The sequence below is a fragment of the Papaver somniferum genome, chromosome 11 (genome assembly GCF_003573695.1).
Source record: "Papaver somniferum cultivar HN1 chromosome 11, ASM357369v1, whole genome shotgun sequence".
Lineage (NCBI taxonomy): Eukaryota > Viridiplantae > Streptophyta > Magnoliopsida > Ranunculales > Papaveraceae > Papaver > Papaver somniferum.
The window spans coordinates 82,842,304-82,855,683 of NC_039368.1; the positions used below are offsets into that span (position 1 = coordinate 82,842,304).

General features: G+C 39.4%; 1 protein-coding gene across 3 annotated transcripts; it reads left to right on the top strand.

Moving 5' to 3' along the window:
* The first annotated feature begins 9,660 nt into the window (after positions 1–9,660).
* LOC113322464 lies at positions 9,661–13,103 on the top strand. Of its 3 annotated transcripts, XM_026570550.1 has the most exons (11): positions 9,661–9,912; positions 10,194–10,255; positions 10,445–10,478; positions 10,590–10,689; positions 10,872–10,940; positions 11,128–11,310; positions 11,412–11,540; positions 12,082–12,136; positions 12,229–12,318; positions 12,439–12,598; positions 12,757–13,103. In XM_026570550.1, exons 1-7 carry the CDS (start codon positions 9,847–9,849, stop codon positions 11,444–11,446), a joined length of 549 nt encoding a protein of 182 aa, XP_026426335.1. In that variant the 5' UTR covers positions 9,661–9,846; the 3' UTR covers positions 11,447–11,540; positions 12,082–12,136; positions 12,229–12,318; positions 12,439–12,598; positions 12,757–13,103. The 3 variants fall into 3 exon arrangements, with proteins under 3 accessions (XP_026426335.1, XP_026426336.1, XP_026426337.1); XM_026570551.1 differs by lacking the exon at positions 10,872–10,940; XM_026570552.1 differs by lacking the exons at positions 11,412–11,540; positions 12,082–12,136; positions 12,229–12,318; positions 12,439–12,598; positions 12,757–13,103 and having other exon boundaries at positions 10,910–10,940; positions 11,128–11,203.
* Positions 13,104–13,380: the final 277 nt, after the last annotated feature.

Below are 13,380 nucleotides of genomic sequence, written 5' to 3' on the forward strand. Positions count from 1 at the left end.
AGATTGCATAGCGATGATAGAAGTAGCTTGTCTGACATGAGGTAGAGGGCGTAGCCTGAAGCAACTCATTCTGCCTTCCGAGAAAATATATATGTACCGCCTCTGTGCAGAGATTAGTTGTAATCTTTTTGTTGAACGCCTCTGATTTATAAAGCTTCATGTATATATAAATAAATATTCCAACTACAGGTGGAATCTGAGTTTGATATGGAAAGAATAGAGTTTTTATGTAACAGCACTAGTTCGTTCAGTCATAAATGTTGGACTAGTAAGTGTTTTACCCCAACTAGGAGTCTAGGATTACAAATGTCAAAAGGTGCTGTGAAAATTGAACCCCTTTGCCATGGGTTGGACTGCAGAACCGAGACCCTGTCTCAAAAACATAGGTTTAAAGATATGGGAATTTGAGCGAGAAAATATGGCATGCGTGGACACACACAAAAAAAAAAAAAAGGATACCTGGAGTTTATTGTGGATTTGGCGAATTCTTTAGCTTGTAATTTGCAGCCGTATTAGGTCTGTTAAATTTGGAGAGTTTGTTATTCGTTTAGAAACACTATCGAGTTCGTCTTCAAGGGTTTTAGGTCACATTCAAATTTGGCATAGAGCTTTGTTTCCTTCCTCAGTAAATGAAAACCATGACAAAAACAAGTGCTTTTAGATTCATATCTAAGGTAATCAACTTTCTTTCTTAGATTTTGATTTATTTACTAGATTACTGCTTTATGCTTCTGTGTTTTTGAATATTATCATGCGTAGATAATAAAATACTTCCTGAAGTAGGAAATAGGTCAGGGTTTTGAATCGGTCAAACTACTGCTTCCTATTCCCCAACGTTAGTGTGTCCTGTCGCCAACAGGAAGAATCGCTCAGTTACATCCTCCTCTCATGCAATTCTCCTTCCTCTCAGGAAGAATCAGTCCTTCACCCCTCCTAATACTGTACTCAATTCTCCTTCCTCTCGGGAAGAATCAGTCCTTCACCCCTCCTGATACTGTACTCTGTCTTATTTACAATTCTCAGGGAGTTACGAAAGCGTCTTTATGCTGGAGGTCCAACAAAATTTTCATTCTCAAATCCTTTCTTCTCAGTAGTCTAATCCTTTCTTCGATCCTAAACAAAACCTTCTGAATTGAATATATATTATCTTTGTAAATTGGAGGTCCAACAAAATTTTCTAACTTAATTTCTTCTTTATTGTAAGTTTTTAGTTTTTTTCTTCCCTCATTTTGCATGGGCTCTGGCTTTTCGGTGAGTTATCCCCAATGATTAATTTCATTATCTTTGCCCAGAAAGAAAAAAAGAAAGTTGTGCTCCCATCAGGTAGGAGCCGAACACAAATGTTGCGGTAAGACAAATCAAATCTTCTAGTAAGAAGAATCGAGCCAATATAAATCATTGACCATCAACGGGATAGTCTCTTAAACGAACATACATTTTAATAACTTAGAAATAAAATATATAAAATAATTTAATTCTTTATTGACAAGAACATTAACCTGTCTAGCTGTATCAATTTATCAGTATCTAAAATGACTAGACTAGGAGTATGAATCACCGATCGAAAATTATCATTCTCAAATCCTTTCTTCTCAGTAATCTTGTGAGTGTTCAAATCCAAATCCCAAAGCAGCAGTCTGTTCTTTTGTCTGAAAAGCAATTTTCCATCCTTGATCTCCAAAACTTCCGCAACAAGTAACTCATCATTTGGCCAACACGAGATATATTCCGGCATAGAGTATTCGGGAAGGGTCACAGAGTGTGCTTTAGCCCAGCTATTTGTTGCGTCATTGAGAACCCATAACACAAGTTCAGTATATGACAAAGGAACACATAAACCCAACTTCCCTTCTATCTCTATTAAGTGCATATAATCATGCTTATAACCAAAGAGAACAAAATTATAACGTGCCTCACAGGAAGCTCCACCATGTTGCATCGTGCTTAACTTATTTGTTCCGATTTCAAATGTCATAATTGAATTTGAACAATTAACCTCACCACTACTGTGAATCTTGTCAACCATCCAATACAATGTCCCGTTTATGATCATTGGGGGTTTTTCACTCCTAGGTATATAAGCGTATCTGCCGATGTTTCTTCGTAATTTGGATCCAAAACTTAGTATGTCAAAAGCATAACTTTCACTTCCAGCATCTGCCCAGTATATAAGAAGCACCTCGTATTTCTTGTTGTGAGGATTGAAATAAAATCCACATACCTGAAAGCGTAAGCCTTCCATCGTAATGGTTACTTGTTCTTCTGTTGTAGGATTCCATATGACAAAAATTGATCTCCATGATTGATCTTTGTTCTTAAGTAAAAGAAATCCGTCACAAGAATCGTAGAGCATGAGCGGAAACTGTTTGTCCATATAGCAGAAATCAAGTTTTAGGTTTGATTCTTCAACTTTTTTAGCCTTCTCATCCATAAAATAAAACTTGAGCTCTCGGTCACTAGATTTTGAAAAAGATTGCACAGCGATGATAGATGTAGCTTGAGAAAGGTGTGTGCGAATAAAGAGAGGAGTTTTGGCTAAGATTCCAAGGAGTTTAGACGCACGCTGGCACTGTAAAACACATTACGCTGGGAGTCTAATAAGCATGTCTATGATGATATCATTAGGGAGGTCAAGCAGATTCTTTACAACTCCGGGTAGAAGATTGTCAACTGATGCAGAATCAACCAGAGGAATACGATTGTTAACTGATGTGAGATCAGGGACAGGGTTGTTAACTGCTGGAGAATCAAGATTATGGTTGTCAAGTAATGTGAGATCCTGGAGGATACCATTAGATAATGGGTGATCAAGAGTATGATCGCCAACTAATGTGAGATTAGGGAGCGGATCATCATCAACTCTGACATGAGGTATAGGGTTGTCGACTGCTCTACGTTTCTTAAACCATGTCGTGCTTAAGCTAAAGCAGTTTATTTTGCCCATCGAGAAAATATATACCTATACGTACCAGTCTGCGGGCGCAGTGAGTTGTATTTGTTGTTGATGATGAGCAATAGGTGATCTTTGATCGCCTGACTTCTGAAGCTTCATATACATACTTAGATATTCCAACTTGAGGTGGAATCTGAGTTTGATATGAAAAGAATGAATTTGAGTTTGTATGGAACACTATAGTTAATTAATAGGTGTTGGGGCAGGAAGTCTTTTACCCAAACTAGAATTACAAAGCTGCAGCAACTTTGTAATCTTTTTGTTTGAACCCATTAGAGCATCTCCAATGGATCCTCGGGGTCTTTCCTAGGTGTAACGTCTTTCCAAACATCCTTAACACAAAAATTCCCTAATGTTAGGAATGTAAAATTTTTCTTCTCCAACGGGTAAATTCTAGAGTACAATTTATAGTCCACGTGTATTTTTATTATTGGTTAGATTATTTTATTTTATTTTTAAGTTAACTGTTTCACCAATCAAATTGATGTACCTCCCACGTCACCTTTATATTGGAGGTTCCCATTGGAGATGTTTTTCTCTTAAAATTTAGTAAAATCCTACTTGGCCTGCAATTTGGGAATTTTAGAACATCCCGTTTGGAGATGCTCTTATTCACGCCCAACTGAACTGTAGATATGTTTGTGGGTCAATTCTGTTCCATTTCTTTCGCGTAAAGCTCCCAATATCGTTGTAGCAGAATGTATGATAGCTCACCAGACCTCATTGCGCCCCAACGGGAAACGCTGGTCGTCACGCAAATTTCACTTTATGACCTTAAATTATGCACCGTGGTCCGTGTCTTAGAACTAAAATATTGCTATTTGGGTACCAAAAAGAATTTGAGTTGAAATATGGCATGCCTGGACCCCACAAGTTATAAAGGAGACTTGCATAACAAGGTTACGGTATTCATATATTTTTTCTTGTGAATATTTCCGAACTTAGTTCGGTTGAAATTGGAGAGTTTGTATTCTCAGTTGATAAACACTATTGAGTTTGTCCTTGTGTTTTAAGGTTTCAGGGTACATTCAAATTTGGCGTAGATCCATCCTTGGTGCCTTGCTGAGTTAATGATTGAAAGCCATGAAAACATTATCCGCTTTTAGATGCATATCTAGTAAGATGTTCTCAACCAATAATGTCAGGAACTTTGTTAGGGAGGGAAAAGCTGTTGTGCATAACCTTTCCGGCGTTCCTGTTTTACTAAGGTAATCAACTTTTTTTTTTTTTTTTGATCGGTAAAAAGTCTAAGGTAATCGATTTTCTTAATTACTTAGGTTTTGATATATTTACTAGATTACTGCATGCCTTATGTTTCTGTGTTTGAATGCTATCATGTGGAGACAATACAAATATTTTCTGAATTATAATTAATTAGGTTAGGGGTTTGCTTTTGTTCAGTCCATTATAATTATACAACTCCAGACTTCATGCAATGAAGTTGCCGATCTTTGTAAAGAGGTGAAACGTCTTTCTGTAATATGTAACAAGTATTTCATTAACAGACTGTAGTAAGCTGACGGATGATTTATTTTCTTTGATAAGCTCACCAGAAAGCAATACATGAAATAAACATACTAAAAAAGGAAGCAACCAAACTAAGGACCGTCTGTTTGTAATCACAGCCTCCGGGATCGTCATCGTCTGGTCACAGTGGAATAAATTAAACCATGCATACGATTAAAGCATAATAATAGAACAGAAAGTAAAATACCGAACGTAAATGAGACAATGATTTACGTGGTCAGCACTAAGGCCTACGTCCACGGGGGTTGGAGTTTCACTATGTATTGAAGAGTTATAATGATAGTCAAATGACTCTGTGTGAATTACGAAGCTAAAGGGGCAAATGGGATTCATACTTACTCTTCCTATTTCTCTCTCCTAGATCTCCTATACTCGATCCAAACTGGTCGATCACCCCTCTCTTAGTGGAGAGGGGTATTTATAGGGATGATATATGGGGTCCTCTGTTAGAGATAGTTGCAGCTTTATCTTCTTGATATATGTGCTAATCCCGCTGGTATCTTCGTTATTGACCGAAGGCTTCAACGGTCATGTGTGGAAACAAAGGGTTGCCTCTTTCTCTTCCACAGGCTGATTGACACGTACCATATACTTAGGATGTTTAATGCGGGTGGTTGGGATGGTCCGCATGCGTCAGACAGATGTCTGATGCCCTTGTCCCATCCTCGTCAGTGAGACCAATCCTCACCATTAATCTTGGATTTTCCTCGAGATGGGATAAAGCAGAGCTTCGGGTGCTCTTCAGTACTTCGCGGTGGCTCTTTCTTTCGATGCTCTATGATCCTTAGCCATCAGATCTGTTCGATGATGACTATATATAAATGACAGATGCCCCTTGGGTGTTGATACGTGGCATCGTGCCTTGATGTCTCAAGTTGTGGGTCTTCCACGCGTGACTCCTTTATACACGTGGCGAGTGATGAGTTATGTGTATACAATTTGCCCTTTTCTTCTAATGTGGGTGTCGGTCAAAGTTAGAAGAAAACTATCTTCTCATATTCTTCATCTCTCCTCAATAACTTCTCCTAGATTTTAGGGCACGTTTCTCACTACTAGCAATAACTCCTCGAATCATGGGACGGTTTCTATTTCTTGCATGCTATAAATAGGGGAGAGGATGCTATTGAAATAAATTTTATTCCCTCTTCATTCTCTTGTCAGTTCATTCTCTGCACTTTTTTTTCTTTCTTCTCTTCTCTTTTGTTCTTTAGCCATTAACTCTTGTTATTCAGAGTCATAAACATTTGAAGTATTCAGTTGTTGTTGTTCATCTGGTGTTCGCGGATCGTTTTTACCTCCATCGTAATGCTTCTGATTCAGGTATGATATTCTTCTAGCTTTCATTCACTTTTGTTTGATCTTCTTTTTCTTCTACTGTACTTAGGTTTCGTGATGAAGAACAAATATATGAAAGTATATATACTTGCCCCTGTTCTTCATCATGAAATCTAAGGATTCCCCGTTGATCGCTTGGAAGTTCGTTTTTGATGGTCATGGCTGGATTAGGGTTCCTTGATTTTGTAAATTTTAGGGTTTATAGATTTTACTGGGTTGCTTATCTCTGTGTTTCTGATGATGTTTCTGGTGAACGACATAAGTCTTCAAAGCTTCGTTTTGTGAACTTCATCACTTTCTTTGTTCATTTTATTTGTAGATATGGCTGATCGTCATTGGATCTCATATCAGACTCCTCTCTCGAGCCCTTATAGATCTCCTTCATCCAAAATTCTTGATGTATCTCCGCCGAAGGGTGGTACACCTAAGTCTTCCCAGACAAATCTTCGAGCTCAGAAGACTTCATCTGCGTCTGGTCCCCGAGTTTCGACTGTCAAGAGAGGGGATCCGTCAAGGAGTTCTCAAGGTTCTCGATATGCTGTCAATCATCCTTTTGCATATCAGCGTGCTGAACCGACGAGTGTGCCGTCTCCTTCTCATCAACGTGCTGAGTCTCTAGAGGTACAGCCTCTTCGTTCTATTGCTCCTACTACGAAACCTTCTCAGAAGTTTATGGTCCCACCATATGTTTCTCTAGTGAAGGAGAAATCTGCCAAAGGTGCTGCACCGAAGGTTGACCCCTCGAGAAATTTTCCAACCAAGAGGAAAGATTCGGAGATGAGTCCCCCGAAAAGGCCACTGTCTGATAAAGCTGATGATTCTGATGCTGCCCCAGTTATACGAAGCGTCTCGGTTGGTAAAAAGAAGGTTACTTTTAAACACATAGATCTCGAGGATTTCAAGGCAAAGCATGAGCTCGAAGCTTTCGATGTTAAGTTTTATGCTCCCTATGACGATCTCATTTATGATTTGATTAAGAACTATAAGTACGATGAGTTTCATCTTTTGACAACCGTGGAGGCTTTCGAGGCTGGCCTTATGTTGACCTTGTATAAGTCGGGTGACTCCTTTTATTACGACGTATTGGCTCATCGTGAGGGCTCTACTCCACATACTCATTTTCGCTCGGTGGTGCAACTGTCTGGGACTTACCTTCGGCCGCTTAAGGAGTGCTACCTTCGGAGTAAGGGGGAAACGATGATGACCTGCTACGTTCCTGACCCGGCTGAGATAAATTGGTATACTCCTGAGAACTTCAATGTTTCCTTTGGTGACTACGTTAATAGTAGGAATCGTAAGCCATGGAGCGTCGGTCTTCGTACTATTCCTGCTTCCCATGGTGAGGTTCGTCTCCTGAGTGAGGTGAGTGGCTCGAATCTACGATACGTACCTGGTACTGAAGGAACTTCTCAGCGAAAACTTTTCCAAGCTCGTGAACGGCTCAAGCGTGATTACGATTATGAGTGGTATTCCACCGTTATTGATATCTTCGGTCCTTGGGCTTATGGTTTGGTACCTGGTCTGCATGGATGGCGTCTTGTTGCTGGTGGTCAGCCTCGTGATAGTGCTCCAACTCTTTATGGTAATTTCTGCCCTTGGTGGTTAAATTTTGATGGTATGGACATTGAGTATATGCCTTCGATGCTGCTGATGTAGACGAAGAGGAAAGTTGTGATGTTACCCTTCCTTCGAAGAGTACCGCCGCTGCCAAGGTATGATTCCTCGTGTAGTATGTTTACTTTCCCTTTTTCTTCTTAGTTTGAGATTTGATCAAAGTATGGAGAAAATTATCTTCGTGATAACACCATATTATGTTTCTAGGTAGCAAAGAAGAAAAAGATAGGCCCGGTCCAGTCTTCTACTGCTGCTGTTGAGGAGGCAGATGTTCCCAACGTGGTTACCAGCCCTGTAAACGATGAGTACGTCGAGGAAGAAGAGGAAGTTTCCGATGGTGAGGAACGCACAGATAACTCTCCCTAAAATTACGAGGATGGTGAGAATATTGGTGACGGAGCTACTGAAGAGGAGATTGCCTCTGGTGGTTACGGAGATGTTCCTGCTGATGATCCTAAACATTCTCCCTCCCCGAATCAAGAGAATGAAGGTGTTGATCTTCAATCGACAATCCCCGCTGGGTCGGATCAAGAGTTCTCTTTTGGCAAGATCTATTTCTCTAGTGGGCAGGTTGATATTGGAGCTTCCATGGGGATAGCTTCAGACTTTTCTCTGCTCTCCTCAAACGATGAGTGAGATGTCCTCGGTGAGACTGGTGATGAGAAGGCAGCTGACATGGAAAAGAGCTCCGATGGTGAGGATGCCGAGACCCTTGCCAACAAAGAGGCCAAGGCCAAGAGAAATTCCGATGGCCAAAGGAACGTTGTGGACAGTGGGGCTTCCACTGATGTATCTTCAGAGGGTTTTGATAGGGCATTAATGCATGATGGTGATGATTCCATACTTGAGTGGTTGATGAAGAAGAATTTAATGTTCGTGCCTAACCGTGCTCCGGTAGTCCCTGGTGAGAAGAGTTCTGTCGCGTTTACTCGTTAGAACATGCAATTGACGTCCCATGATGAAGTTGCGGAAATTTGGGAGAAAGATTTGAGAGCTAAGTCCACTAGTATTTTGGTTGATCCACCATATTCCATTGCTGATATGATGGCGATAGCCGACGGGTATCAGTACGGTTTTCCTCAGTAGCGTATTCTTGAGGCTAGTCATCGGGAATCCTTTTAGGCTGAATGATGTGGTGGTAAGTCGTCGAGAATCCCTCTATAGCTATTATTTGTTTGTTATTAATACAGATGATGAGGAGCGAACACCGCAACCATACTCTGTATCAATTTTTCAAGGCGAAGTCCCTAAAGCTGGAGGCAAACCTTCTTCATAGATAAAATAAGTTTAATTATGCTGAAGCGCTCATAGATGCTAAAGATAAGGAGACATCTGAGTTAAAGAATAGGCTGAAAGGGAAAGAGCAGCTGGGTGCATCCAAGGAAAATCTTTGTATGGAACTTGCTCTTGTTCGTAGTGAGTTGGTGAAGGTTCATAGTGAGGCTGCATTTTCTAAAGGTTCGTATCTTTCTCTAGTACTCCTCTTCGCCCCTCTATTTCTTCTTCTTAGTGTGTTGTCTGAGTCTCCCGGCCCTATCTTCAGCGGTCGATATCAGAGAGTTTACGTGGCTTCATAATGAAAGGACACGCCAAGATTCTCGTATTAGGGAACTGGTGGAGAAAATTAAAAATGAGGCTGATAAGTGGAATACCCGGTACGAAGAGCACAACGATTTGATGACTCAGTACCAACAACGACGAGAGCAGATGGTTGATATGCAGAATCTTTATAACGTTGATCGTCGTCAGTTTGATGGTGCTTTATTGTGGACTCGTGAAAATCTGCGTGAGGCTCGTAAGGCTATCTCTCGTTTGGAAACCAAGGTGGCGAACTTGGAAGAGGAGTTGCGTCAGGCTTTTTCGTCCCATGGTCCTGAAGCTCGGGATTATATACAGCGGCTCGTTCGGGAGAGGGACGATGCCAGATCCGAGGCCCATGCCCTTAGTAATGCCTTAGCCGCTTCTCAGGCCGATGTTGCTCGTTTAGTGGATTCTGAGAAAGATCTTGAGATAAATATGTACAGACTTACTAAAGGGATAGAAGATATGAGTAACGAAGTCAACCTTCTTCGACATTTAGACTCCATGAAGCAGGTAGAGTTGGATGAGTGTCAGTTTTCTCTCTCAAATCTTCGGTTTGATTATAAGAAAATTTCAGACGAGTACGATTTTCTCGACGATGCCCAGGACGCCGTAGTAAATGAATATGAAATGGCTTTGGCTAAATGGTTGTGATTGTTAAAATAATTGTTGAATATTTGTGCGTGAATTAGTTGGTTTCTGTTCTCCTAGATGCTTCTGTAAAGCAAGCACAGTGGGATGCTTTTGGTTCATTTAATTACTACATGGTTTAAATTTACTACATGGTTCACTAACGATATAAGTGTTCATTTGTATGACAGGATTTGGCTACTGCAATGGATGAGGAAGATATTGGAAAATTTACTGACGCAGTGAGGGAATTTAATAGCATGACCCGACTGGTAGGTTTTCATCTTTGTCAATGTGATTTTCCCTTAATTCTGATAATCAATAATGAACACTTCATGTCATCTCTCAGTTACTGTTGCTGAAATAAAGAACACTTCATGTCAGCCTAACTCAATGTCAACACCATGTAGCGGAGCCTACTGTTAAATTTAAGTCACACTGAGTTAATAAGATTGTTATTTTTTATTTTTTTCCTTGTTTTTGGCACACATTACTTAACATTTTACATCACTAAGATACTTTTGTTTCTGCATATTTCTTTTTGTTGCATAAGGATGCATGGAAGAGTACAATATTGCTGAGAGCAAAGGAAGCACTGAAGGCAAAAGAAGACGGGTCTGATCCTGATCTCACTTAATTTAGGTTTTTGTTCCCATCTTACGCTTATTATTGGTCTTGTATTTGTTAATGGTGCTGGATGTTGCTGTAATGGTGCCTCCCTAGCCACCTCTTTATCGAATTTAATTGTATCATGGGGTTTATCTGTGTGTACATATAATGAACACTTATATCATGTGTGCGCAGTGCAATGTTCTCAAAACTGATTACCATCTATGAGGTTTATCTACTGTTTCCTTGATCATTTCATTTTCTTGCTTTTAGTTTCCTTTAATTCTTTAATAACCAAAAGAATAGTTAGATTTGACGGAATTAGTTTTCTAACTTGCAGTATCAACTTGCGAAAGCACTTGCTGAACCAGTAGAATATATGTTAAATCCTATTGCTGCTGAACCAGTTGAAAGTGTTGTTTTATCTGGAGGAAATCCTGGTGAATATATTTGATACCTGTTTCTTTGGTCCATGTATATATATCTTAGCATTATTAGATGATTTAGCTTGCATTAAACACTTGACAATTTGTTTAACTCCAATTTCAATATGGTAATGTATTGTATTTCCTACTGCTTAGCTGATTTTGGTGTTTCAACATGATAATGCATTGTATTGTTGATTTGTCTCACTCGACCACTGATGCTATCCTCATAAAGAAAATTTTAAACTTTGGTCAAGTGGTAAAAGGTAAGAACACACTATCTCTGTTGCTAAAATAGAAGAAGAATAAAACTTCTTTTCTGAGTCCAATTATCTAGTGAGATCATGGAAACAGTTCATGCTTTCAGCTGATAGCTTTTATTTAATGTTACCTACTGGACCTTGTCAAAGATTTTCTTGCTTTTGTAACTGATGATTAAACTGTTTATGGCAGTTAAAATATTCACAGATGAATCAGGAAAGAGATCAAAAGGGTTTGCTTTTATACAATATACCTGTCAAGACGATGCTGTGGTTTTACCCAATTTGACGCTGAGAAATTGGTCGCTGCATTTCCTGTGGTTCACATCATGTAGTCTCTTTACTGTTTCCTGGGAACTGCTTATTGGCATCTTCGGTAAGTTGAATCTTAAGATATACTTTAGTTTCCAATATTTTAATTCTTCTCTTCATTGAGTGTGTTCCCCACTTTTCCTGATTCTGAGGCATCTTTTGCAGCCACTGCTTTTCCATGCAAGCTTTCGAACACCTAACCTGAAGGCACGGCTCAACACATTCCGCGAGGAGTTCCGTGCAGTTTGGCGCAATTATAGCGAGATGTAAATGAGTGGTCCTAGTTTCAACATTGTAAGTGGAGCTTTCTTTGTGTCCTAATGTTCTGGTTGATTCGCTAGTTGTTTCTGTGATGTGAAAAGGAACTTTTATCTAATTTCTTCCAAGTTCCATCCATTGCTTTGCATACTCATCTAAGTTTGGTTCTCCCGTATTTTCAGTAATTGTTCGTAGTCGTTAGGCCTTTCTTGTCCCTATCTTGCACTTGTTGTATCAGAATTCGTCTCGTACTTTAAACTTGCATGTATTAGATCTGCTTTAGAAAAACTGGTCATGACTTGTATAAGAGGTGGGGAGTTTTCCCGTCTCTTTACACATCTACTCTCAACTTTGTCACTAGTGGACTGTTGATTGTATATGGGTATGCATTTTATTTTCAAAGCATGGAAGTTGAAAATAGAACAACTGAACTATTCTGTTGAAATTCCTTGAGCACGTGGTTCTAGTAGAGGCTTGTGTAGGCAATAATGACCTATTTCATGCATAACCATTGTCTGTTGAACTTAGGTATTCTATGTTTTTTAGTTGATTTTGTTGTTGTTGCTTCTGCTAACAGGGGTTTTGTCCTTCCATCATGGGTACACTTTTGCGTGTCGAAGCTGCTCCATGATGTGGGTTCTCTTAATTCATTTGCAGTAGTGTAATTAGTCTTCATTTTTGAATGCATGCTTTAGGTTTCTTAGTTATGTATTGTCCATTCCAGGCCGGCCTTCCTAAGGGTGTTCTCAATATGATTTCCATATATGGTCTTACGGATGGTGCAACACTTGCTAGTCATATGGATGTCGACAAGGTTTGTTTTCATATATCCGAGGAAGATTATATTTATCGAAGATTGCAGAATTAACACAAATTTTATTTTCTCAGGTATTTACATAGAAAAGGCTGACTTCTTTTCATCTTATTCTACAAGATCAACTATAACCGGCAAAATTGTTTCTGAACTGGCTGGTAGAAGCAACCTTAAGCCAGTGACTCTGGAGCTTGGAGGGAAATCTCCATTCATTGTATGTGAAGATGCCGACATTGACAAGGCTGTTGAAACTTCCTACTTTGCTCTATTCTTTAACCAGGTAATTATGTTCCCGGTACCCTTTTGTTTCTTAGTGTTGTTTAAGTTTTCTCATTTACTTGCACCTTTCTGTATGTTTAGTTGTCTGCTGGTAAATTTCATAAATTTGGTAACATTAAGTTGGTATTCTTATAGATGTTTTTGGCTTGTTTTGTGTAGTATAGGTTGGGATTTATGAACTTAAAGCCGGGTATTATGGAGAACTTGACGAAGAATGTTGCAAGGATAGCTTAGGGATGATTTGTGCTTGGAGACTAGTGTTTGGGAAATGCTCGACTCATTAGGTCCATTATCAGCTGCTAGTGTTGTCAGTTTCTATGTAGTATCTGTGATTTAAGTTGGAAGAATTTGTTAACTGAACTTAGGAGCTTAGAAAATTTTGAAAGTTTCTATTAACTGAATTTAGGGACTTAGTAAGTTTCTATGTATTCCCTTGGAATTTGATACTGAATTTGTGTTCTTTTTTGACATGAAATGGTTGAATGTGATATGAATTGATTGTTGAATGTGGATGATGGATGGAATGAAAGGTGGACGCAGGTTAACTGGAATCCCGGCTTATTTCCGGGAGAAAATGAACTTCCATGTCAATATTGACCTGGTCAAAATTGGTCAGTATTGACTAATTTTGACCAGGTCGATGTTGACTGGCAGTAATTTTTTGCTGTTACAAAAAAGTTCGTAATGGCTTCGAGCTGTTTCAACACCACGTAGTAACGGCTACCGCGTGGTACTAATTTTCCACGTAGTAACCTCTCTGGCATGTTACGACCTCGTTGGAAC

Excerpts from the sequence above, each read along its gene's own strand:
- LOC113322464 (XM_026570550.1), top strand. The coding sequence starts at position 9,847 with ATGGATGAGGAAGATATTGGAAAATTTACTGACGCAGTGAGGGAATTT. Across the intron at positions 9,913-10,193 it reads TTAATAGCATGACCCGACTG|GATGCATGGAAGAGTACAAT; the intron begins GTAGGTTTTCAT and ends TTGTTGCATAAG. Across the intron at positions 10,690-10,871 it reads TTTATCTGGAGGAAATCCTG|ATTTGTCTCACTCGACCACT; the intron begins GTGAATATATTT and ends ATTGTATTGTTG.